We start from the raw sequence: 26,514 nt of genomic DNA on the forward strand, positions 1-26,514 counted from the left end.
AGAAATATATAACACATTTCCCTTCATTTTTCTTCTCAAGATTTATTGTAGTGGTGAGCTGAAAGTCAAAATGTGCAACTCCTGCACCATCAATGAATTTAAGGGATGGTCTTAGATCTGGAAATATTAAGTATGGACAAGTTTCCCTTGTCTTCTGGTCTTTGTCCTGCAGTTGGCATTAGGAAATGTTTGCTTGGTCTGAAATAATTTGTACTAGTCTGACAAAGTTATTTTAGCTCTGACTAATGGTAAGATACAGCATCTAAAAGAATGATTGTCCAGGGAACAATTAAGAAGAAAGAGCCCTTTGAGCCACTCAAGTGCTACAAACTTGCTTCTTTTTGACCAATTAGTCCTTCTAGTTACATGTCCTAAGTGTCCAGACAAAACCAAGACTGTACTGAGTACCACACAAACATACAGCTTGAGACACAGAGGTGATGCTTGCATTAAGTGGTGTTCCTACACCAGATACACGTACTTTCTGTACTTCAGGTGTGGCATCAGCTTTGGCTGGAGCACAGCCCTTTCTGCACGAAAGAACTTGCATGTTGGAGCGCACTGTGTGGGTGAGCATGTCTGCACCAGCTGCCTCGTGGAGCAATGGGGTTGATGGAAGACTGGGGGGTGCAGAGGCTACTGCACATATAGCTGCTTTATTAGTGTGGTACCAACAGTTGTCCAGCTGTTTCATGTATGTTGGTTGGTTTTCTGCTTAAAACAGAAACAGTCTTTCTGCTTTTTTGAAAACAAATTGATGTTTGTGTCTAATGTGATGTTAGCATGATACTGCTAAATATTGTGTTATCGAGTCTTTTGGATCAGGGTTCAAGTAAGTTCACTACTCTCACTACTAATGGGATTGTGGCTAGAAAACATCCCCAGAACATCTCATCCAATGATGACACTATAATTCATGGTAGCTTTGATGCCCCTTCTCATTCCCTACAGTCTTTCTGAATACACACAATTTTGCTGAAGCACATTCCCCATTATGGATGTTATAACATAAAAGTCCAGCTCTGATCCATTTTCTTTGCAGAAGAATGGGAGATATATCCCTGTCCATCAGCAGGAGGAACAGAAAGGTACATGAGAAATGCCACAACCTCAAACCTCTTTTCTTCCTCTCTTCTACAACAGAAAGACCACAAGCTGAACTCTAGTAGGTTGGGTGGGGAGCTGGATCAAAGCAGCACTACAGAGGGGACAGGCTGTCCAGAGCAGGACACAAGATTCATATCACACTAAAATCATTATGTTCAGTAGTCTTAAAATCTGATGTTTCATTTTTTGGGGGAATTACATTCAAAACTGCAGTGCTGCCAAGATATATAGATAGTGTTCATCACTGCTTTATGTTTCTTACCTCTACTCATTTTGAGACATGGTTATTTTTCTTTCTCACATACACGTATTCAGTAGCAGTAAATGCTGCTCCTTTCATATTCCAATCCACATCCTGCCACTGTCCTCTGCACCTTGCCTTACTCCCAGATGTCTCAGGGTCACTAAATCATTGTCAGAGTGATTACATTTGCATTCTACACTCTCCTGCAAGTTCAAATCAAAGTATCATCATTTTTTAAGTTCCTGAAGTACTCTACAAGGCAAAAGTTGAATAAAACAATCTTAGCAGACTGGTGGTTGACTGTTATTATTTTCTAGTAGAGATAGACAAATCTGGTTTGCCTCATTTCAAAGCCATTTGAACTTCATGGGTCAAAAGCTTTATTAGATCATTACTAGGTTCATATCCCATTTAAAACACTGCGTTAAAAGGGGAGAGAGGAAAAAGACAGAGATATAAGATTTAAAAAACAAAAACCTACTTTTAGGAAGACTGTCAGGCTTCCCACATAATTTAGTCTCAAATCACAGCATCCTACTTCACCTCATTTCATTTTCTTGAATGTACAACTGAGGGAACTTAAATGGAATTAAAATCATTAAACAAAATACTTAATATCCCACAGAATTTCTGCTCCCCCATCAGTTCTTTGGTCTCTTCTTTCAATCCTTTTATAAGAGAAAAAAAGGACTAGGACTTAAAGTACCCAGTAATTTGGGATGCAAAATCAGACAAACTTTAGTAGGTCTGATATTCACAAATAAGTTATTAGTACTTCTAGGAAATTAAATTTCCTTAGGAATCTCTGTAACTAAACTTGGAAAATTAAGGTTTTTCAAATCCTTGCAATTTTTAAAACTTTTAGCCATTATGTAACTGAAAATACTAAAAACCAGGATAAATTATAATTTAAGGAGAAAATTTTAAAGTATTATAGAACAATTGTATAAGTCTAAGAGGTGTACACACCCAAGCACATAACGGTGTGCTAATGCAATTATGTGCTGTTGAGATCATACATAGCTATGTAAAACTCAAGTATGAGGCTGCAAGAAGGAGAAGAAGATTTTGTTGAAACCTGCAGAGGGCAAAATGTAAAATAAGAGTTGGTGTTCTAAGACTCTTGCTCCTCCCATCTCCAACATCCATTGCCACAAAGATTTCAGCTTTGTTTAAAAGCAAGAAAAACAAGTTTCAAGAAAAAAACAGGAGCATCTGATTCAGGAACTGAATGAAGAATCATATAAAACATATAAGTAGAGGTGGAAATAAAAGACATGTAAAGAAAAGGATCCTAACAAATATAATGGTGAAGGTGATATAGAGACTAAAAGAGATTATAAAGTCATTAATGATTAAACAACATCACTTTCAAAATGTAATATATATTTCATCTTGGAGCTAGAATTACATGAGTAAATTGCATGAGCATCTCTCTGATGTCATCAGAGCTCCTCAGTGGAGCAACAGTCCACTCGAGCAATCCTGAGGGCATATTATTTAAATCTCAATGACAGCTGTAATTTGTTTTTCAGCAATAAGAATTTTCCTCACCAAACTAAAAGAAATACTGCTATATTAGTAGAGTCAAGGTCTCACATAACTGACTGATATATGTCACGCAAACTACTCCCAGCCATCTTAGAGTTACGGACTTTGAAAATAAATATTGTGTGCCATTTCATGAATATACTCCCATTCATATTGCAAATACATAAACTGTACTAATGGCTTAAAATTACAACAGGGCCCTGATCTTTATAAACCCCAATTTCGTTTAAGCTTTATGTAAACCTGCTGTTTTATCATGTATGCTAAAAATTACTTTTTATAGTATTTATATACTGGTAGCACTTTGAAGCAAAGTAGCAGTATGAGGATGTGTTAATATACTCAGTTCCATGGGAATTCTTTCATTGCAAAAGATTAATGCAGCTTTGATTTTAACTCCAACCTGCCTTGTGTAGACCATGGCTCTAATGAAAATAAGCAACACACAGCTACACACAAGGACTCTTTGTTAAAATTTTAGGGTGACTAAATACTGCTTTACCATTACGTTCTGCAGAGCTTTTCTGCTCCAGCACTCAGGACAAAAAGCAACATTGTGCCCAAGCTCCCTTGGGAAATTCTGCCCTTATATCTCCTCAAGCCCAATAAACGGAAAAACCTCTGCCCAGAGGACACATGGAGACGTCAGCCACCAGCCCGCCTGTGCCAGTACTTTGCTGGAAACACTGGTCTCTTGCATGAAAAGCCACAAAGGAAGCATTCGGTCAGAAGGAGCAAAGGGTATTCTACCTCAATTCTTTCTTCTTTTTTTAAGTGATGAAATGGGACAATAGTAAATTGCAGTTACAAATAATGTAATTTGTTTTAATTATTAGTCTGGTGGACTCCACCGTTCAGTACAACTACTTCACATCACATATATATATATATCACATCCTGTATACATGGTATATTTTTATATCTACATTTTGGTTAGCAAGGGGGGGCAGATATTTAAATAATTATTTTTTTTCTGATGCAATTCTAATATGTAGTAAGTCAATTCATTATAATTTCCAAGGATTTACAGTATTAAGATCAGATTTTCATCCACAAGGTACAATATTATGCACTATGGAACATATAATTTTGACTTTTCAATGTATGCTGTGGTTATGCTCTACAGCATTCTCTTGCAATTAAGTACACCAGTCTAATTCCTTTAAAAAATAATTTTAAATCATTTGAGTTATTGGATAAAATTATATGCATCTGTTGATCCCTTTCTAACTAAAACTACATATTTCTGGAAGAAGTACTCCTTTATTGATATTAAAGGATTTAGATAATCCTCTGCTCTTGACAAGACTGAGGATTGTGTGTCAACTTCATTGCTCTTAAAATGCCCCGAGCGGTCTAAAATAGCAAGGTGTATAAGCAGAGTAGAGCTGGTATGCAAATAGTGAAATATTCTTATGCTGCATCATATGAACTCATCAACTAGGCATTGCATGCCAGAGAAAGCATCTGCTATGTGAAATTTAGGACAGTAGTTCACGGCCCATAGAACACTGCATCACCACAAATTACATCCGATATAAATTTATAATGACGTTCATATAAAACCATTACATTTTAATAGTTTAAAGAAGTGACAGCACTGGGCACTTTATAAATGTTTAACTGTTAGAGTTTTCATAATTTAGAATGTTGATGTTACATCACTCAAGATGCTGGGTTGAAACACTCTTTGAACTAAGGAATGGGGGTCAGTTTCTGGACAAATTTACTGAAAGCCTAACCTCAATGCACAGAAATGCTATTTTTAAACATAAACTTGTTTCAGAACACTTACATGAATCACAAAGTCATCTGAAATTGTGCAGCACCTCATTCATAAAGCCCAGATATGGTTATCATTGCCAGGGATTAGCATGTGAGCATGGGCCCTCTGTTGGGGAACCTTAAATGTATGTACTTGTTGTTAATGACCACATTAACCAACCGTTAGATCCTTGGAGAAATCCAAGGAAAAATTTCAAGTATTTTGTTTTCTTTCATTGTATGTATGTTTTGACTTATGCTTCTAGAGTAATTTTCATCTTTGATCTTTCTAACTGTCTCTAACTCCTTAAACACTGACTTCCTTTTGCTCTGTATGGTCACATTGCTTGGTCTCAATTGCCACAACCAGCATACCTTTGTTGTATTTAAGTCATATTTTTGCTCACCATTTCCATCTGACAGACAACCTGTATCTGAAATGCCCTGTCTATTTGTGTCCTTTGCCTAACTCACATGCCTCAGAGTCCCCTATCTTCACAGCTGGATAGCCAAGGACTGTCTTCCTCTACAATATAGGCACTCCAGTTATATTCCCTGTTTATCTGCATCCACACACTGGCTATTAAAATCAAGCTCTATTTGACCTGCAGATTTGCTCATGGCAAGATTGTTGAAAACACCAGCTTTTCAGCAGTGCTTCTGCATTATAAGATGAAGGGGGTAAGGATCTAGATGCAGTGAAACACAGTTAATGTTTGTTGGATGCCTTGTTAAAGTGCAGAAGTGAAAACTTTTTTTAATAATTTTTAATGTTTCAATAGATAGAAACATTGGCAAGGAAAATAAGGGAGCACTGAAGATTAACAAAGAGGATAATCAAGACCTATTACTCTGACTGTCCACTACTAGGTAATTTAGAAGTTAAAGGAAGATTCCCTATTGAAAAGGAATGCTCCTAACTCCTACATTGATTTTGTCCTGGTTGGTACTTGGTACTTAAAATTTTACTTACATGATGAAATGTAAAAGACTATTTCATCTCTAAAAAACTTGTCAGCAAGGAGACTGAGTTTAAGAGAATAGATATAATGAAAAAGGGAGGTGTTGTTGAAGGGTTTGCAATGTAAGTTTGCAAAAAGTCACAGTAAACCTGCTTCTTACATGTAACTATCTTATCTTCAATGTGGACAATGAAAATCTTTCAAAGCTCTGAGTTTCTGGTAACAGCTTCACATGAAGACTATATGAAGACTAAGGATTTTAAAATACTCCTGTGACCATAAGAATTTAAATTTGGAATAAAATGAAGATACTTTTGTATTAGTAATCAGGACCAACTAGTTAAACCTCCATACCTGCTTGCACAAAACCGATCATTGCCCAAGGATCTGTTTTATCCAGAATGGTCATTTTGAGTCAAATTATTTCCTATTACAGAGAGTCATTTCTAGGCCATTCCTTGATCCTATTTTGAATACAGGAAACAAGCTGGATTGTTCTCTGAAGCAAGAAATTACTTTTTACTATGCTTGGATTGAGCTTATCACAATGAGGTCCTGGTCTACAGGACTAATGAAATTCAGTTATAATAATAATGAAAGCAGCACCGACACCTCATATGCTCCCATTAAGGCTACAGAACACGGAAATATGTGCAACCTGGTATTAACATTCAAGCTGAGAGAAGATTTTTAATAATTCAATCCTATTTGATTGGTATTGATAGATTCTCTTAAGTAAAATGTTATCTGAGGACCATGATTAGTGTTCTGATTTTACCACACGTTATAAGAAGCCTAGGGTTTTTAATAGAATAGGCTTTTGGACTCCAGTGATCAGCTGTAAAAAGTATGTCAGCTTAGATCCAATTGAAATAAAATTTTAATTCTCATAGTTGTTAAGAATTTCTTGGCACTTTGAGTTAGGAATATTCCAAGTCACCTACAAAAAAGAGAATACACTGTATTTGCAGTTACAGGTACACAAAGGATAAAAATTATACCACATAAATTATTATTATATTAATAGCCCTACCATTCACCATCCCAGCCTTCTCAGCCACAGGACTGGTTTATTCTACAACTCATTTGAAGCTGCAAATATAGTCAGAGAAGTACAAAATTCACACAGCAGAAGAGGCTTCTGACTCAGGCAGAAATAAGTGATCCTATAAGCCTGGACAATCTTATAGAGATTTAAATATTTGTTCTTTCTATGAGAAGAAATAAGCAGAGGATTCCTGTACCATCTAGTGCTTTGGGTAAAAAATTAGCAAAGTTTTCTGCAATCTTTTATCAGCTACAGAACTTCTGGACAGGATCAAAAGTGACAAGATGAAGAAAGATAAGAACTCCAGGGACTGCACTGGTGACTAAGACCTACCCATGGATACTCATTCTGTTTTATTTCATAAGATAGAAGGATATATACCGGAAAAAACTCCATCAGTATACAAATTTTGAACACTGCACTTAAGAATTTTGACCAACCGAAAGAAGGATGTTGTAGAAATCATAAAGACAAATTAAAAGGAAGGCTAATCAGAAATGGAGGCCTATTAAAAGTCTTTCAGTGCTCTAACCAAGTGTGTAAATCTAAATACCAAAATATTCTTCCCTTTCCTCCAGTAGAAATCATAGAATGCAAATGCCAAAAATGAGAAAGTCAAGGACAGTGCTAACATGCTGTACTACTACTCAGCATCCTGAAAACACTCCACAAATGACACAAAGTATAAATGTGTCTGAATTCAGCTTCACAAGGTACAGAAGCCAGGCACATCGGCAAAACATACACATGCCTCTAAGGTGAAACAGTATCTAACAATATAAGATTAAAGATAAAAATTCCTATCAGACCTACAGTAAAAATTTGTGTCTGGGATTTCAATACATGGAATCTAACTAGCCAAAGCAAGATTAACCATATATACTACTATAAAGAATGCCATGGGATCTCAAATTTTAATAATCTCCAGCATTCCTCTCACATCTGGATATCCTAACTATTACCAGACATACAAATAACATTTTCATGCAGTACTTTTAAAAAATGATTTTTGAAAAGCTATGTTATTCTTAATATCAAGTATATAATTCTAAATTAAATAACCTATATCTAGGACTTGGTATTGTTTGTTGAACGTGTGACAAGAAATTGAAATATTATTAAGTTTTGATTACATAAAAATCACTCTTCTATTAATTAGACTTTTTATTTCTTAGTGCTACTGAAAATGCTTTATTAATCTCAAAGAAAATCTTCCATCAGGTTTTAATGATGAAAGCAAAATATTTCATTTCCATGTGCACTTGGTAGAGCCAGTATGACATCATAAACTAAACATGAAGTTCAAGACACAGCTTCAAAAAAATTAATCCAAATTACTCCGATAAATTAATCAATATTGGTTCAATTTCTGTTCAGTAATCAAAAAAGTGCTCCAAAGGGGCTCTGCCACGAGAAAACTATGCCCAGCAAACAATGAATTACTTTAAATTCCACTCTACTAGTTCTATTTAAATATTGTTTATTTGTTGTTTAAATTGTATTAGAGGCTATTCCCCCATGCTGCTTGCTTCCCCTGTGTCCGGGTACGGCAGGGCCTGGAAGTGCTGCCAAGTCACAGCGGGCATTGGAAGCCTCCCTGTCTCTCATCTCTGGAGACTCTCTCCAATTTCATTAAAACTGTAAAAAAACCACTGTCTGAGTGTGCAAACAGAGGGAGCTTCCCCCCACAGCGGGAAGGGTGAAGATGCATTATCCTTACCATGTATTTGTTTCAAAGGATTTTGAGCAACTCGTCCTGTTATGATCTGTATCATGTATCTTAATGACAATTAGTTTTTTCCTCTTAGGGGGGATCTCAAGTTGTTTATATCTAATGAAATGCTCCATCTTTATATATGTACACACACACATGCACACACACACACACATATACATACCCATACATACACATACACATATATACATATGTAAAATAATGTCTTAGGGATTTTATTCTCATAGATTGAAGCCAACAAAAGATGGTCTATAAAGAAGGAATGCAGGCTTGCTAACAACTTGAAAATAAGAGATTAACTCTAATGAAAGACAGAAATTGTTCCTATAAGAGTCACCTGAATTTTAAAAACATATATAATTTAACCCACAAGTGAATATTGTGCTCACAGTTTCACAAATAAATATTATAAAATTATGCCTTAGAGCAATGGAATATTATGGATTACCTTGGTAATTAATGAAATTGATTAAAGGCTGCTTAAAAGATTCAGATCATGAGAAAGAAGCATAAGTAGTTTTTCTGCACTTAGTTTGAGATTATTTGACTGCTGTGCTCCCTTGGCAGGAGATGTGCCAACAGGTTCCCCCAGCTTTGTGAGACCATGGGAAAACAGACTGCTCCAGGAATTGCCACACAAGCACCTCCTTGTGGTGCTGAATCCTGGGATCTGAAGCTGTAACAGGGGTGCTATTTGAAAATCTCTTGAGATTTTGCTTCACCTTCTTTGAGGGAAGCTCCCTATAGATGTACTTGTGAGAATCTACTGAGAAGCAAACCTCCAGCAAGAAGTTTGACTTACCAGGGGATTGCAGAACTGCTACTCTAAATCAAATATTTGTGCTGCTTGGACTGTGTATCTCTCCAAGCTCTAAATGTCTTCATAATGCATGATCAGGGATTAATATAACAAGGATCTAATCTGGGAACTATAGCAGTAAAAATATATACATATATTTTTATATACAAACACACAGCTGTCTATTCAAGAGATGCAAATGCAGCATGACTCTGCATAAAACTGAGGATGATATAATTACTAATCTACATGACAGAAATACTTAGGGACATGTGAATTCAAGGATATTTTAGACATAGCGATCACTTGTTCCTCAAGCTTTGGCTCATTTGAAACAGGGTAGTAAATCTGCCTGCAGGTACACAGTGATGGCATTGCTGTGGCTCAGATTGGCAGGGAAATCAACTTAGAGTTCAATAGTCCTACAATGAAATTAATGAATGTTATGGAACTTTGCCACAGCTCAAATACTATCATTCCAGCCTTAACGTTTTTACTACACAGCCTAATATGATTTAAGAAATCCTTACACATGTCCCCCCAGGGTATATGACATGCAGATGACATCCAAAATGTTTTATTTGCTCACAAATAAAGGATGAACAACTTTTTGACAGTTAGGATACACAAATTAGTTAAAATGAGATTCTGCAAAAACAATCAGAAGAAAAAAGTTGTGATTTAGGTAGAACTCAATATCCTTTATGAGTAGTACTTAAAGGAAAAGTCACAGAACAAAAGTTCCCTCTCCACAGCAAGGGCAGAATTGGAGGTTAAAGCCTGATTTTTACTCATTTTTCTCAGAGGAATTTTTCCTTTATTATATATATGGAAATAAAAAAGAGTGTTCTCTTGTTTTGAAAGCTGAAATATTTTATTTGTGAGTACCAAGCTGTAATCCCACAATGATACTGTGCCCAGTGGAAAGATATTAGCTAGTTCTATTAAAAAATGCCTTTACATTACACACTAGATGATAAATTGAGATGGCAGGTAGATTTTTTCCTCTGGGGAAAAAAAGAAATTTAAAACTCTTCAGTGAAGGAGGCAAACTCCAAACTATTTGCTTCCCAAATGAAAATTTCTTCTGCTTCACAAAGAAATAATTTTATCTAGATAATTTAATGGACTGTAATAAGATGCACTATATATTCACAGAGGAGATGGATAAGGTAGTGATTTCCAGGACAAGTGGTAGGAGAGGCTTCCAGAACAACAAAAATGAGAGAAGATCACTCTCTGATGTCACTAACCAGTTACAAAAATGCTGCTAAAAAAGATAAAGTATTTCTGAATAGCAGTATTGTCTAACTCAAGTTGAAGCAACCAGAACAAAAGAGTTAGTACAATGGAAGAAGGAAAAAATCTCCAACCAAAACAACCCCCTAAAAAAACTCAAATCATGTTCCTTTGATTCAATAATTTTATTCAGTTTCTGCCCATTATATCAATGTCAGCAAGAGAACATTCTGGAAAAAGACTGGTTAACCTGGACTTGACAGAGCCAAAAGCCTTGAAAGCTAAAAGGTAATTATAAACAAACCAGAAAGAAGAAAGTCAGTGCTGCCTCTTCAAAGCTTTTAAAGATCTTTACTTACACAGCTATAAAAGTTAGCTCAAAGCATATTTTTTCTGGTTTTCACTCCTGATGATTTCTTTTTAAAGGAAAATAAAGCCCATTAAAAGGGTTGTTCGTAGCGATTCCGTTAATAAGCCTGTACAAAATCTGGTCTATATCTTTATTTCTGTTTAACAAATGAATGCAAAAAAAATTGCAGGAAAACAATCAGTGAAGAAAGTGTTGGAAGAGGTTTATATTGCCCTTAAGTCAATTTGCTGGTCAAATTTGACAGCAACCTTAAAAAACCCAAACAAAAACAAACTCTAAACAAATCTCCAACTTCTTGCAAAAAAACCCCTTCCACCCGCTGGAGATACAACACAATGGATTAATACTATTAAATGATAGCAACACATAGGTATCACTTTCCATTTCATCAAGGTAAGGTCAGCTTGGAGATCAACAAATTCTCTGGAATACTTTAAACTGAAGACTCTGAAATTGAGACATCTGTCTCCATTGGCTCACTGGGGTCATGTGAAACTAGTCATACTGCTATGCCTTTTCCTTCTTTCCAGCAATACATGCTATAAAGGCATGTACAGCATAAGCACATGGAGTTCTTTTTGTACATTCCCATCTTACCAAAGCAATACCTGTGCCTGCATTAGTGAAGTTAATGTTACCACGAATTGAAAAGATGCTCTGTATAAGCACTGATCAGCAACAATGCAAACTGGTGCATTCACTGATCCCTCTACTAAAATATTGCTCAGATACTACAAAAGAAAAAGAGTGCTCTACACTTCAAAATTGAGCTGATGTGGGTTGAATCCTTCTTAAATAGATATGACTATATTTTAATGTCTTTTGTGATTACGACAATTTTGACAAGATAATCATCTCCTCTGAACAGGACTTTTTAAGATTTAGAGAAATAACATAAGATTTATTAAATAATCTGTCAAATTTCCTATGAACCCTGTTTTCAAAAGAAATCCTATGATCTCATTAAAATAATTACAGAAAATCTATGCCTGATATTATAAATAACAAGTACCAGGTATACAAAGGAGAGTACAGGAACTAAAAGCACAGGAACATGCAGGATTCAAAAGGTGATAGCATCGCTTTGTTCTCTTTAGATAGTAGACAAAAGTTTCCATGTTAAATATCCTGCACTCTAGGTCAACTTTTGAATAACAGTCTTCAAAATGGAGAGAAAGAAACAAGTCTGTACCTATGGTAAAATTAAATAATCTAGATATGTATATTGCAGCCTCATTTCTCTTTTCTTTCTTCACACTTCGTTGCCTCTGTTCTCATCCTGCTTTTGTGGAAAAGCAAAAGCCGGTTGTAAACAGCACAATGATTACTCAGAAGAAGAAGCAGAGGTACAAGCTAAAATCAGAGGAAGTGTCTTTAAAATTCTAAACATCATATCAATTTGAATTTTATATATACAGGTTTCTTTTACAGCAAGATAGAACTGGGTAAAACAGGGAAGAACAGTATGATGTTTACTTTCCTGTAATATAAATACAGTAGGCAAGAGAAAGAGGACTAGAAGAGCTCTGAATTCTCTACGAGGGTTGCTTCCTCTTAACTCCTGCTGCCATTGATTATGGTTTATGATTATGACTATTCTAGTAGTCACCACTGCACTTACAAAATTCAAGTACCTTCTGCCTCTTACACTGGGGAAGTTACCCTCATTTAATCGAAAACTCCTGCTTTTGGAGAGTAAAGGGTGAAGTACTCAACCAACAAGGCTGGTGACAATGCAGGCAAAGCTTGTCATCAAGACACTTCAAGATAAAAACCCCACAGTACTATCTGAGACAAAGCTACCGATAGTGAAGGTTTTCCACCTAAGCTGCCTAAAAGACACAATGCTGTTGTGATGCCACCGTGTTGGAGCATGACAGATCTGATGCTCCTAACTGTGAATAACCTCACCAGAATAAGCTCCTGCATGACTCCCACTGACTGAAGTTCTACATCACAACCACTTCAGCAGAAGTGCTCTCTCTCACTCAGAGAGAATGAGGACTCAGCCTACGCACAAAACTATTCCAAGTGTAAAATGGCATTTTATTCACCATAAAATCAACTACTGTGTTTCTGAACAGCTATTAATGCTAACAAGTTAGTTCTTTCAGAAGACATTCATAAAATTGTTCCAATGCTTCATACAGATGGATTACTAAACAAATATATAAATAGCATGAATTATTTAAATAGCTGAATGGTTAACTGAAATAGGAGAACTCCAACAATCACGTAGCAAGAGGTTTTAAGTGTAGAAGACATGAAAATCAACTTCACATATTTTGTTTTCAAACTTCTTTTAAAATATTTTTTTCCTTTAAGAGGAAAAAAACAGCCAAAAAAATGATCCAGCGATATAAAAAAACCCATGCAGACTTTGAAAAAGTTTAGATGTTGACTCACCAGTCTCTTTACAATTCTCAACAAAAGCTTCAGTTGTCGTATATCTTTTTTGGACTTCAGTACTTCAGCAAAGCTGTCCATGTTTTCTGGAGACATACTCTCCTGACTGTTCCCTCCATATAGCTGAACCAGCAATGATAAGCACTGTGAAGCACTCACATATATTTCAGTATCTTCACTGGGAAGCTAAAAATGAACAAAAAAGGAACAAACAAAAATCAAATACCAATTTCAGAAAAATTGCATATCACTGGGGATTTGGAAGAGTATTAACATTTGCATTGTGCCAGGAAAGAATAATTTCTGGTTGACTGACTCAGAATTCCATTAAACTAAGCTTAATAAAGTGATGAAAATATAATTAAAATATACCTGTTCTTAAGCAGCAGTATAACACTGTCTCCATTATGATTCTGTCAAATAACCTACCTATATCAACATCACAACAGCACTGGAAATGTTGCTCCCAACTATTTTATTCTGCTTTAAACAGAAGTAGGAATAGCAGAAAGTATCATTATAGCCATGATATCTAATCTTTGACATCATGCACACCATAAAATTTCATTTAATTATTTCTAAATCAAGCCTATGGCTTCTGGTTGAGGTAGACCACAGACTATCTAGTTCTTTAATGGATTTTAAGTAGTCACATTAGGAGGTACATTTTGAAGATTTTAAATGTTTTCCTAAATTCCAGCTTTTCTTCACTCCTTTGAAGATCAGACACTGGAGTAGGCCCTAGCAATGGGATGGAAAATTCTTTCCTGAGAAACAAAATTACAGAAGAGACTTAGGGACATGACTAGTAATCATCTTTAAATGAGCTTCTGATAGTATGACACTGTTACCAAAATGATTTATATCTTTTTTGAAAGTACAATCTGGAAATAACAAGTAGAGATATTACATTATATTATATTATGCCTTTATTTGGCACTGACAATGACATTTTGGAACCACAACAGGAATGCAATGCCTAGTTTCAGCATAGAGAGTTCACAAAAGCTAGTGAAAAAAATCACAGAGGTTTCTTGGGAACAGGCAAGAAGATGATAGACTGGAAAACATAACAGCAAAGGACTGAAAGAATTCAATGTCTATAGAATATCAAAGGGAAGGTTAAAGGGCATTTGATCATATCCTCTCAGTTACATGTGAGAAAAAGCAGGTTGTGGATAGGTTAATGCCTTTACCTGAAAAAGGATTGGTAAGAGATGATAGCTCAAAACTTTAGACAAAGCAATTCAGATTAGAAGGAAGATAATACTTTGATTTCCTTTTTTTTCTTTCTCTCTTTAATTAGAGTGATTAACCATTGAAACAACTTTCTTAGAACTGTGACAGATTCTCCATCAAAGGCAATTCGAATATCACAAAACCCCCTTTTTTTTCCTAAAAAAAAATAACAAACCTATTTACTATAATGAGGAATTAATTTAGGAAAGTCCTGTTTTACGTTATACACAACCCTCAACTAAAGGATTTCAATGGCTTTTTCTCATCTTTTAGTCTATGACCTGAACAAAATATATTGGTAGTGGTCTTAAACCAATTAAGTACAGAAGTGTAAAAACACCTTATCACTCCCAATCATTTTTTTAATTCCAAAAGTACTACTTACATACAAAGAAGTTAGATTACAGTACAATTAACAGACTACCCTTACTGACAATAAAAGGAAACAATTTATATAATCTGTCCAACCATTTATATAATATGTCCAACCATTTCAATAATGATTACTTATTTAATCTGCAGTATGAATTACCTAAGTTTTTTCATTTTAAGGAAAACCCATCCAGTTACTTTAAAGCAATCTGAACATACCATCAGACATACACCCCTCAAATTTTCAAGCAGCAATTCTCCAGGGATCTGCATGCAAATACAATCCTGTTTTCCACTAGCTTAATAGAGTTGGCTGTTTAAAACAGACTGAACTGAGATGTAATCTCTGAATACATAGCCCCAAGACATATCACATTCTATTTGACCTAATACTGTGCAAGTGACAGGACCACAGCAGCTATTTCTTCCCCAGTTTTGCTGTATGGTTTTTCTTCATTCCAATCTAAATGCCACCTATTTGATTATTTCCTTTCCAACATTCAGAATTATCTAATAACATCATCAACATAATTAGCAAGGTCAAAAAACAGGAAAAGCTAAAAATAGTAACAAGCTTCATGGCTTCATTTGTGTCTTGAACCTTTATTAAATTTTTTAAAAGTCCACTGGTCTCACTTTGGGCTTTGAGCCGACTTGTATTTCCATCACTGAAATAAAAATGCCATTGGATAAAGAAAGGACAAATCAAGCTACTTTAATGTATGTCTCACACCTTTTAAAAGCAGCATTCCAACTTTCAGTTTGTTACTAAATCATTGTAGACAGGTATATCAACCACTCCCTGAAGAAAAGCATAGTAAAAGGACTAATATTTGATTTTCCAATATTGTTTGTTGCGTAACCAAATAAAAAAAATAAAAAATTAGTGAAAACCTTGGACAGATACATTCTTGCCTGGGTATTGCAGTGGAGTTCCCTGGGTTCCACAAGTAAAGAAAATACCATGTTTAGTCAGTAATAACAACAGACATACTTCAAAGTGAGACTGTTCCCAAGCTCTTTTCCTGAGACATTCACTAAATATCAAAGGAGTGGAAAGGTGTCAGTCTCAGTAGATGACTGCCCCTACAACAAATTCGTGTGAAGAAACACATAAAGCACCGTGAAACTTGGAGGTTCTTCCCAACAGCAGAAGGGTACATGACTGTAAAGGAAGCAAATAAGCAAGTCCATCTGGTTAGTGTTACTCCCAAAGGAGATTGATTTCAGCAGGAAACCCCAGGTAGTGAGGCAGTGAAACACTGCAACAGGTAAGAAGGAGCTGTGCTTGGGTGCATGGCTTTGCTTGTCTTCTCCCAGGGTGTCCAACCATTTATCACTGTTGTTGTTGTTGTTTTTATTTTTTCCCCAACAAGAGAAAGGAAGACCCTTTCCATCTAATGAAAAGAAACTTTCCATCCGACGTGTCTTGGCATCATATAGACTTGCTCTTCATGGGGTATCAGGTTTTCAGTGACTATTTTCCAAGTGTCACTCCAGGGTTCCCAATACTTGCCAACCACGACATTGCACTATTCAATCACAAATGTCAATGAAATCCTTCATCCTTCTGTTGTACTTCAGGTTCTTCTGCTTCCCCAGAGTCCCTTTGAGCTTTGGCATTATCTGGACTTTGGGGAGCAAGTTGCTGTTATCCTGGAGAAATTCAGGGTAAAACAATAGTAGCATAGGGTCTTGCATGAAGAGAAAACTAAGTTTGGAATAGGAAAGACCACATTTACTCTGGAGAAAATAAGATCATTTGCTTTCAGTCTAACTCATCAATAATTAAGGTGTAAGAGGAACTCTCAGCAATGTCCCTATTTAAGTATGCCTGCATCAGCATTTTTCTCTGTAACTCTACTGACAAGTAGTGATTTAGATGTCAAAAGTCGTAAGCTGGTAACCTGAAATTTAGCATTGGCTGCCAGGCAGTGTTAGTACTGGCTATAAAGAGTACAGGATCTGAAGAAAATTATTGGTATAAAACAAAAGCAATGACTGACAATATAATAAATATCTGAAAATATAGAAAACCAAGGAATGAAAAATTCAGCTTTCAAGTAAATAATATCTCATGTTTAATAAGAACAGCACAGACAGAATCATGTTGCTCAACAATGAATATAGGTGGATGGTTCAGCTCTTAATTAGCTGAAACAGCATGCTGATTATTTTTCTAATCATAATTCAATTTGGTATGAAGTACATTTCTTTCAAACACATTTACAGTTTTTCATGACAGCAGATACTTTTGTTTTTATTCTTTCAGGGGAGGAGAAACCCATGAAAAAAATAAACTAGAGTTCTATCACTTTAAGAAAATATCTGACCCTTAATATTTCATATTAACTTGAAAAAAGTCTAGTGGCCTTTCGTTTCTTTTTGCTTTATCAGTCTTAGAGGGGATTATGGATTCAGCCCTTCAGCAAGGTAGAAATGTTAGTAGTACTTCTTGCAGCTGTTATTATTCTGGGCTAATGTATAGCTTGAAGACAATCTAGCACGTTAAAATAAATTACTGAACGGCTAAGGTCATAAATTTTGCTATTCTCTAACTCAAAACTGTATATCTATTTTTCATTTATTTTAAAATAACACTGCATGACAAGACTTTTGTGCAACACAGACAACATATTACTCTTTACTTAATTTTTATGGCCATGTTATAACTTCCTCTAAAAGAGCTTATAAGACAAAATTCAGTTCTCTTCCTTTCTAGATGGAACCTTCTCTGTGTATTTTAATGTATTGAAGAGCAGGAAGCTTCTTGTTGTTGCATGTCTATATTTCTGCAGTCTGTTCTCAAAAATTCCATCATTTTGAACTGAGTTGCAGTGTGTTCATGAATTGCAAACCGCTGCAAGAAACGTGTGATCATTTGAGCTGAAGCGGCAGTTTTCACACTGTTGGAGTTGTTACAGCATCTAATTTTAGAGTTACAATGAAACTGTCTGGATCACCCAGAGGGGACACTATTTCAGTGCATTAATGAGGCTATACACATAGAAGTTTATTACGATAAGAGATAGATATCCATTAGATCACTAATGTGATTATAGAGTGTGCTGTAAAAGAAGTACCATTGGGATCTATAGGGAAGATGATTTTGCAAACATTGAATAAAATGTAAAAGCAAAACATCACTATTAATCTGCTAGCTTTACTATGTTATTCTTATTAGTAAATATGCAGAGGTTTAAATTAAAAAGTAAGATATTATATTTTGACTTAGGGCAAAATTGCCATTCTCTTACCTAGGGGAAAATATTTTAAAAATACATATATATGTCTTTTCAGTTCATTTTAATCTAGCCTAACTGTTGAGAAACTAAATCCTCATTCTGAAATTCTGTGCATGAGACAACATATTCTTATTTCCTCTGGTGTGTTTGTTTGGGGTTTTTTTGTTTTTTTAGGGTAGCTCTGTTGAAGAGAATTCTTCAAATATAATTCCAGGTAACATTTAAAATACAATAACAGCAATACATTATACAATACAGGAAATAAACATATATCTCTCCACTCTGATCATGGAACAGTCTGTATCACTAAGAAATGTGAAAGAAAATTCTACAGCCTCCAGGGTTATCATTCTTCTGCAGTCACTTTCATTGTTGGGTGGTAAATACCTTCATGTGCTCTGAAAACGAATTCTGGGCACAGCCTTAGAATCAGGGCAATATAGAAACAGAAAGGACCTAGAAAAGATCATCTCATTCATCCATGTGCACTGAGGCTTCATATTTGTCCTGTTCCCATTTGCACATGATTAGCTGGACTTCCAACAGTAACATACAGAGCACAGTAAGTAGCTGCAAATTTTACTAGTAATATTATGATGAAGAAGCCTACCATCAGAAATCAAGAAACGTTCTCTCGCAGCAATCTGATAGGCTGCAGAAAAGACTGGAAGATCTACACCTAGGAACTAAATCTGAGACCTACAGAAAATGAAACTCCTTTTTATAGGTACTGGCAGGTTTCTGAAAGTTTCTGAAAACCCACACTGAGGTGATTTCAAAAGTAAACATTACTTTTTTTTCTGTATAATGGGTACATAAAAAATTAGAAGGTGTTTCGTATCTTGTATAATTGCTGCAAGTTTCAGTATAATATTCAAATTACATTTCTGTTAAGCGGAGGAACATTACCCAGCAAAGGTAAGTGTAATTAACTTTTAAACACAAAACTACCAAGCAGAAGACTAAATGCTCAATTTATTTTCCTCTTATTGATCAATTAAGGGCATAATGATCATGGGATTAAATATTGAATTCTCCATATTTGCAGTGTTTTCTGCATGATAGAATTTGTAATTATTTCTTCTTTTGCATTCTTAAAACCCTGAAGTTTCATTTACATGCAATCTAGGTTTCCTACACTTGCTTTGCTATGCCTTTAGTGATAGACTAAATCACAACTACAGAAGGGAAAAAATTGATTCTAAGTGTTTGACATTTTCAAGTTTAACTCACATTGATTTTTTGAGAGATTATTGAGAGAGAAAAACATGTAGAACTTGAGGAAAATAAAAAGCCAAGTAAATGGGGCATGGAATAATAACCTACTTGAGGGATACACATATCAATGAGGGAAAACAATTATTCAAGGTGACATAAGAAACCATAAATATGGTAAGATAGGTAGAAATAGCAAACCAGAGAAAATAATTTTAACTTAATATCTTAAAGTAATGATCAGTTCAACATTAAAGATCTCCATTATCTCCAGAAAATAAAGTTTGCAAAGAAATGAATGCCTCAAAACAGCAATAAAGGGTTATGTAGCCACACAGCCCAATGAATACAGAGAACAACCACTGGCACCTAAAAGAAGTGGCTAAAAGAAATGGTCTTTATTCTTTACCTGTATGTTAAAATCAGCAGATTTAAAATCAGCATTTTAAACATACCAAAATCTGTAGAAGTACAGAACAAAGCAAAACCCAGTGATAATTTGCAGCCCTGCTTCTGAAATACAAGGGCAAGTCACAATCTAATCAGTACATGCTAACTGTACAATTAACCTATTATTTAATTAAAAACCTATAAAAGACTTCCAGGTGGCATAAGCTGAGTAAAACTTGTCTTCTAATTTTCTGTTCTTTAGAGAGTTAATAGAATTTAAATTTATGACTAGTTTCACTTTAAAGGAACATTTGCATCTCTTCATGTCCTACTATTTATCATATATAGTGATTTAAAAAAATTAATAAAAATAAATTAAAAGAATTTATAAAGATGAAATATTATATAGTTGAAATTCAGTCACTTTGTTTTAGATCATTCAGTGAACATTTCCAAAAAGCCTTTGCCAATACCTGGTTTAAGGAAATCCATCAAAGGAGGACTTAGCAACAAGCATAACGCCAAAAATTAATAGGAATCACACACTTCCCAAAAATAGAAGATGAGAGACAGTGCTAAAGATAGTAAAAGGACCACACTATTGATATCACAAAACACCTGCAAACCTCTATTTAAATGGAAAAAAAGAATCATGTCTGGAAGAGAACACAGTGAATCTGAAATGCCTTTAAGTGAAATAACCTGGAAAGGATACTGTGATATGCCACAGGGGAATTCTCACATTTTAATGGCTTTATATTGAATAAAAGGCTGATGCAGCCTCTAAAAGCCCTGTCCAGCTCAAGAAGTACTCCTTACTACAAATCAGTACACACAGTCAATACAGATCTCTGGCACAGTATTATGGAGGTTGAGCTGATGGGATGCATCAGGGCCACAGTGCAGCACTCTGTGGAGATTTCAATGCAGTGCTGTGACACCTGTAAACCCTGGAAAGGACTTTGTGTGTCTTTAAACAGACACACTTCAAAGATGTTTACAGACCACTGGGGAGCACTCCCACTCATAAATCCCTCAGGGTCATGTCAAAATAAAAGAAAACCCTTGAGAAAACTCAGAAGGCTGAAACTCAAGAAAATAATATTTCAAGGCATCACTCACTGCAAACTAATTTTGCATTTGCTGGCTTTTGTAATGGTAGCAGTACTATTAGTGTCATATTTTGAAAACATCCTTTCCATATGCAGTGATCACTAGTTCATTCTGAAGGGCTAAAATTTGGTTATACATATGTATACAAACTGAGAATCTACCCCTCATCCCACTTCTATGCTCGGGACAGACAGATTTATTCTGACATCACTGGTAACCTGTAAGTCATTGTGACCTATAGCTTTCTACAAAGTGTTAGAGTACTAGATGGTAGCTTATAAACAATGAAAAACTAACAAACAGAGCTCTAAGATGTTGGATTCAACTGAATAATTCCAACTTCAGAAACGTTCCAAAAGGCTTACAAACACACAAATTCTCACCAGTTGAATAAGCAGGCTAATTAGGTCCGTCAGGGGTTTATTGATAAGCAGAAGGTCTTCGGCAGCCTGTGTGTCCCCTCCTGTGCCAGATTTCTGTGCCTTAATAAGAGAGAAAAAATCAAAAGCGACCTTGGTGACTGTTCTGGTATGAGGAACAAATTAGGTCCATTAGGTGGTGGAAGCGTGAATAGAAGTCTGAAGGAGACTTATGAACTCTTCTAGTTAAATATTCCTCAGCTCCCAATGAGCAGTTACACTCCTTGTGTCTGTGACAATAAGCACAAAGCAAAAGGGGTTCCTGCTGTCATGCCCATTCTGCACAGGCTGAATATACTGACCCACATGACGTTTCTACAGAAAAATGTAATAAACTGTACATGTAAAAGATACCTCCAAAGTCATAAATGTTTTATGCATTTGTAATTTCTGTCAACATGACACATCTATTTTAACATTAAAGTTCAAACTTTTTTTTCCCCTTTATCAGGTACAATTTCACGTGCAACTCAAACCAAGAAAATCAAGGTGACTGAAAATTTAGGATTCTCAGCAATATTGCCCAATTTTGCTCATCTGCCTTACTCTGTATCCTGGAATATTCACAGTATATTACAATAATTTAAATTATTTTTGAAAGAGGAATAATAAAGTCTCCAAGTGGCCAAAGTCTGAGATAAGATCTGTTACCACTTGTAATTCTGACCACTCATCCTCCCTCATCAAGACACACTACCAACCTAGGCAGTCGTATTTATGACCCCTCCCTGCCCCAGGGCACCAGAAAGATCTTTCATTTAAGTTCATTATCTTGAACCAGCTTTGGACTATTGCCCTATATGGTCAATCTGCTGGAGGAAAAAGTAAACATTTTGTCTAAAGAAGACATTTTAAAATAATTTTTTATTGTCTTTCATTTATAGCTCAATCCTAAAAATCACTGTCCAAGTGCAATACCTGAAGATTTTCATTTGGTTAAGTGAACAGAGGAGCATGTCCCCTAAGGCAGGAGACACTATTGCTCAAGCTCCACTGTTGATACTGATGAGTGGAAAGGATAGTGCCTTTCTTCTGGAAAGAATTTTAAAATAAATGAGAACTGAGGAGCTGTTTCTCCAGGTGAGAAGTCACATTGGTATGTCCCTCACTGAGACTCACCACAATGATCTGGAATGTGGAAGCCCAAGAAGGACAACAAATGCAGAGAAGATAAAAAAATGGACTGTTTATATTAATGAAGAAAGGCAAGTAAGTCACCTTCACAGTGCAGCTGGATAAGGCTATCACCTTTTACACAAAATGCTTAAATAAAAAGGATTCAAGTGGCGGTACTACCATTTGTAAAAGTCAACTTAAGCCTCAAAAATGGATAATACAAGAAAATTTGATTCTCCTTTTCAAGTTCTGTTTTAGAAGGCATCTTCCTCAGAAGATCTCTATAAAAAAACAGTCCAAGAGTAATATTCATGATGCATTTAGTGACACGTGGTTAGAGGAACACTATGTAGTCAGTGGGTAACGGCCATCATTCAATAGTGCACATGTACTGATACACCTGTAGAACTCTCAGGCCTTCTGACAAGTACTGTCAAGATGAGTAAGCCAAGGCAAGTAACATCATGGTAAAATTTGTTTTTTAAGGGCACAGGACAGAGCTATGCTTCAAAACTCAGTTTTCCAGCTGCTTCTTGTTATTTATTAGCATTCTAGAGCAAAGCAGATTACTTTGACAAGAGTTAGACAAAACTGGAGCTGGAGTTTTAGTGCATCAATTAACTGAAGTATTCAAGTAAAGCCAGAATAGAATTTGGCTTTGAATGAATAGATTTAATTTTGTATCCAAATAAAAACCTTCAGTTTGACTAATACTACCAAACCATGTGCAAGATCCTCTTTCCTCATGTGTCCTCCAGAATAACTGGCCTCACCACTGTTATATGGAACCTAAGTACAGAATTTAGCTCTCTGTGAAGGAGTGATGCCAAAATATGACAATTGGGAATTAGCCTACAAAATCTGATTTACAAAGTGATTCTTAGATGAGAAAACCATTACAGAGGACTCAAAAAGACCAAGTATTGGTCACATTTAAATTTTCTTCCAAAAATTAAAGAAAAATAAAACAAAAACCTCCCAGTGAAATACCTGGTTGATAACATGGCTGATCATGTAAATCAGTGTAGAAAAAAAGAAAAAAGCTCAAATTTCAACATCAACTTCTTACATTAAACCTTCTTAAAAAAAAAAGAGAAATGAAAGCAAAGGACAAAAGCAAGCAAACAAAAAACTTGACTAAAGAAAAATTCAGCAGATCATTTAAAAACAAAGCAAAATTTGTTAGCTCAACATCATGTCTAAAAAAAGATGAATGCTTCTTCTTGATATGTTACTAAGAGAGTTACGTGAAATTTCTTTGAATTGTATCTTCCTTTTTAAGGACGAGGATGGCTTTCTTGGAGGAGGAAGTCCTACCAATACCATGACTTGCACTGATTCAAACAGGAACTTGGAAGACAAATTGATTTTCCACCATACTAAAAATTCAATAAAATCAGAATAGTGGGAATCTCATTATTAGGATAACAGGAAGTTATCTAAAAAATTGTTTAAGATGGTAATGGTCCCATGAAATAAATCACATACCTGCAAAGTCTGGCGCACAATGTTTGCTGTATACATAAGCATGCACTGCAAAATGTCAAGCAAGGACAGAAGCAGTGCATTTACTGTCTTGGTGCTGCTTTTATCATCTGCCTCCAAGTACAGAACCACAGCTTCTGTTAGGAGATTACAGATGTGATGAGCCAGTCCTACATAGAAAGTGAGATAAAAAAAAAAAAGGTTATCAGAAAAAGAACAATGTGGAAGGTGACCTAGATAAAAATAATAGATTAGGATAAAAAGAAATTTTACATACATTATGAATATTTATTCGATTTCCTCTTTTTCTCCATAATTATCTCCTTTTCTATTCTGTTTGGACCAGCTCATAAAGAGAGTTAAACTGATACAATCAAATTTGCTAACTGCATGAAAAATTATGTAACATTCATTAAATTAAAACATACTTTGAACCCTAAACTTTTCTGTAGCATGTTGGTACACAAGATACCTTCACAATTCACAAGAATCTAGCCATTTCTCCAGTCTGTTACAAAGTGCCACTTCAAGGTGGCACAAAGTTTCTTAACTGGTCTGCCAATTAGAACCTTCCCCATATGTTTTAATTGTAGAACTGAACAGTGTTTAACATAAAATATATTCAGAAGAGCATTATAAATGAAATACTGAATACTACACTTAAAATGTTTTTAAGATTTGCTTAAATTATGCAAGTAAAAACTTTGCTGAAAATATCTTCTTGAAGGGTTTTTTTTAAGCTCCTTTAGAATTCAACATCAGCTCCTGTAGCTTGCCTGACCACAAATCAATTGACATAGCAGAAAAAATATCATCTGTTTCAAGGCAACACCAATTCAGTTCAGAATCTTTCTTATTTTCAAATACAAAGCGACTGAGTTTATTATATTTGATTTTAATATTTTTCTTTCAGAGTTTCATACAGGATGAAAGATACTTTGTTTCTTAACATAGTACGTTTGTAAACCATCTTTTACACTGGCAATTAGCCATGCAGTCACTTGGGTAACACTGTAGTATATTAGTACATCAGCTTCCAGTCCCCATGATTGTCAGAAATTACTGAAGTATTTCACTGATTTCAATGAAGTAAAAAGATCTATTTTATAAGTTCTCCTTTAAAAAAGTCATTGCATATATTTTTACGAACACCAGTACATGATTAAAATGAGACATTACAGAATACACTATGTGCTTACACCATTCAGTTTTTAAGAGCAGTCAAAGTTGTGGGGCATTGAACAGTTTGGGCTTTGAAAGATGTCCCATCCATTAACTAAACTTCCCATGAAATATTTTTCTCCCCTATTCCTCACCCTTAATACTTTCTTCAGGAAATTAAATACAAAACCTTTCATTTAGAATACAGTTATGGTTCTAGATCATTAAGACTTGCACTCTGCTTCTATCTCACATCTTTTTTATTTTTATGATTACTAGCATTATTCATTTCACAAGCGTTTGATTGATGGATGTCAGCTCAAGCTAAGCTTTGAATTTCCCGGAGTTTTGTCTGAATAAATCAAGCTCTCAAAATTAAATCACTTTAATCTCACACATTTAATTTCCTTCTCCATTTTCAGAGTGCAATTTCTGCTGCAGTTCTGAACACTTCATACAAAAATGAAATAGCACACAGAGACACATTTAAGTGATGCCACCAATACCCACCAAGAAGAAAAAAAACAGGCGTAATTGTAATTGTATGTCTACCTGATACAAAATATACAGTTATTCTATGACTATTTTCAACAGGCTAAATCAGAATAAACCTAAGAAAACAGTCCAGCAAGACTTTGTCCCTATCAAAGAGATGTCTGAAAAATTTCCTGCAGGGCTATGACCCAGTACACATTGTTTCTCCCTGTATAAGGCCACAAAACCAACAGCCACATCAAATGAATGACTCACCCCATTCTTTCCAGATGGCTTACTTATAACCCTTAAGACGGTGACTTGGAGACGAACACTGAGAAGGCCACTTTCAAACATAGGCATTGCATTGGATGGGTCATCATTAAGAATTTTTTAGGCAATAGTACTCTCTGCATTTATAGAACTAAGTAGGGAGTGACTAGTAGTGAACAAAACACCAGGATCCATGACTGTGATCTGCAATCTTTTCCCTTTCAGCTTTGAACAGGACTTGCTTATTTCCTTAACTGTACCAACCCGAGTTTCAGAACTGCCTCATTTCTGCTGTTTGGTGAACAGGGATGTGAACCACTCAACCTTCTCCCTATCCATTGAGACATGAATAATATAATTACCTAGATTTTATTCTCTTGAAGTATTTACATCCTAAGGGTATGCATATTAGCAACCCTGCCTCCAAACACCTGAGATATTCATGTTTACTTAGTTAACTAAAACATCAGAACTAAAGAATTTTATTTAAGTAGATACAAGCTCACACAGAACTATACATACAAAGATATGCATACTAAATTTGGAAAGTTGTGAGGGAAAAAATTTCCTGGACCTAAAATACCTTTGGAAAATTTAGCACATCAATACTTTATAATAAAGACATCTAAAATAAAACACTGGTGCAAAATGTTCCTTAATGCACTTCATGATTCATACAGAAACCTGATAAACACTGGGTTCCACAGATAAAGGCCACAGACTGACCACTTGGCCAAGTAAACAAAGTTCCAGGCATGGTATTTAAAATACTTCATTGCGTTACAAC

General features: G+C 35.3%; 1 protein-coding gene across 6 annotated transcripts in view; it reads right to left on the reverse strand.

Annotated features, from left to right (window-relative positions):
- Positions 1 to 26,514, reverse strand: part of ULK4 (unc-51 like kinase 4) — a 219,654-nt gene that overhangs the window by 41,252 nt on the left and 151,888 nt on the right. For 5 of the 6 annotated variants that reach the window (XM_018075381.3, XM_029961913.1, XM_029961912.1 and 2 more), the window contains exons 33-35: positions 23,823 to 23,989; positions 21,183 to 21,281; positions 13,226 to 13,411 (exon numbers count right to left, since the gene is read on the reverse strand). In XM_018075381.3, coding sequence (XP_017930870.2) covers positions 13,226 to 13,411; positions 21,183 to 21,281; positions 23,823 to 23,989 — 452 coding nt within the window. The remainder of the gene's footprint in view (positions 1 to 13,225; positions 13,412 to 21,182; positions 21,282 to 23,822; positions 23,990 to 26,514) is intronic. The other variant, XM_029961914.1, reaches the window with a different exon arrangement.

This window comes from Manacus vitellinus, unplaced genomic scaffold (genome assembly GCF_001715985.3).
Source record: "Manacus vitellinus isolate BGI_N305 unplaced genomic scaffold, ASM171598v3 scaffold_3_pilon, whole genome shotgun sequence".
Taxonomy (NCBI): Eukaryota; Metazoa; Chordata; class Aves; order Passeriformes; family Pipridae; genus Manacus; species Manacus vitellinus.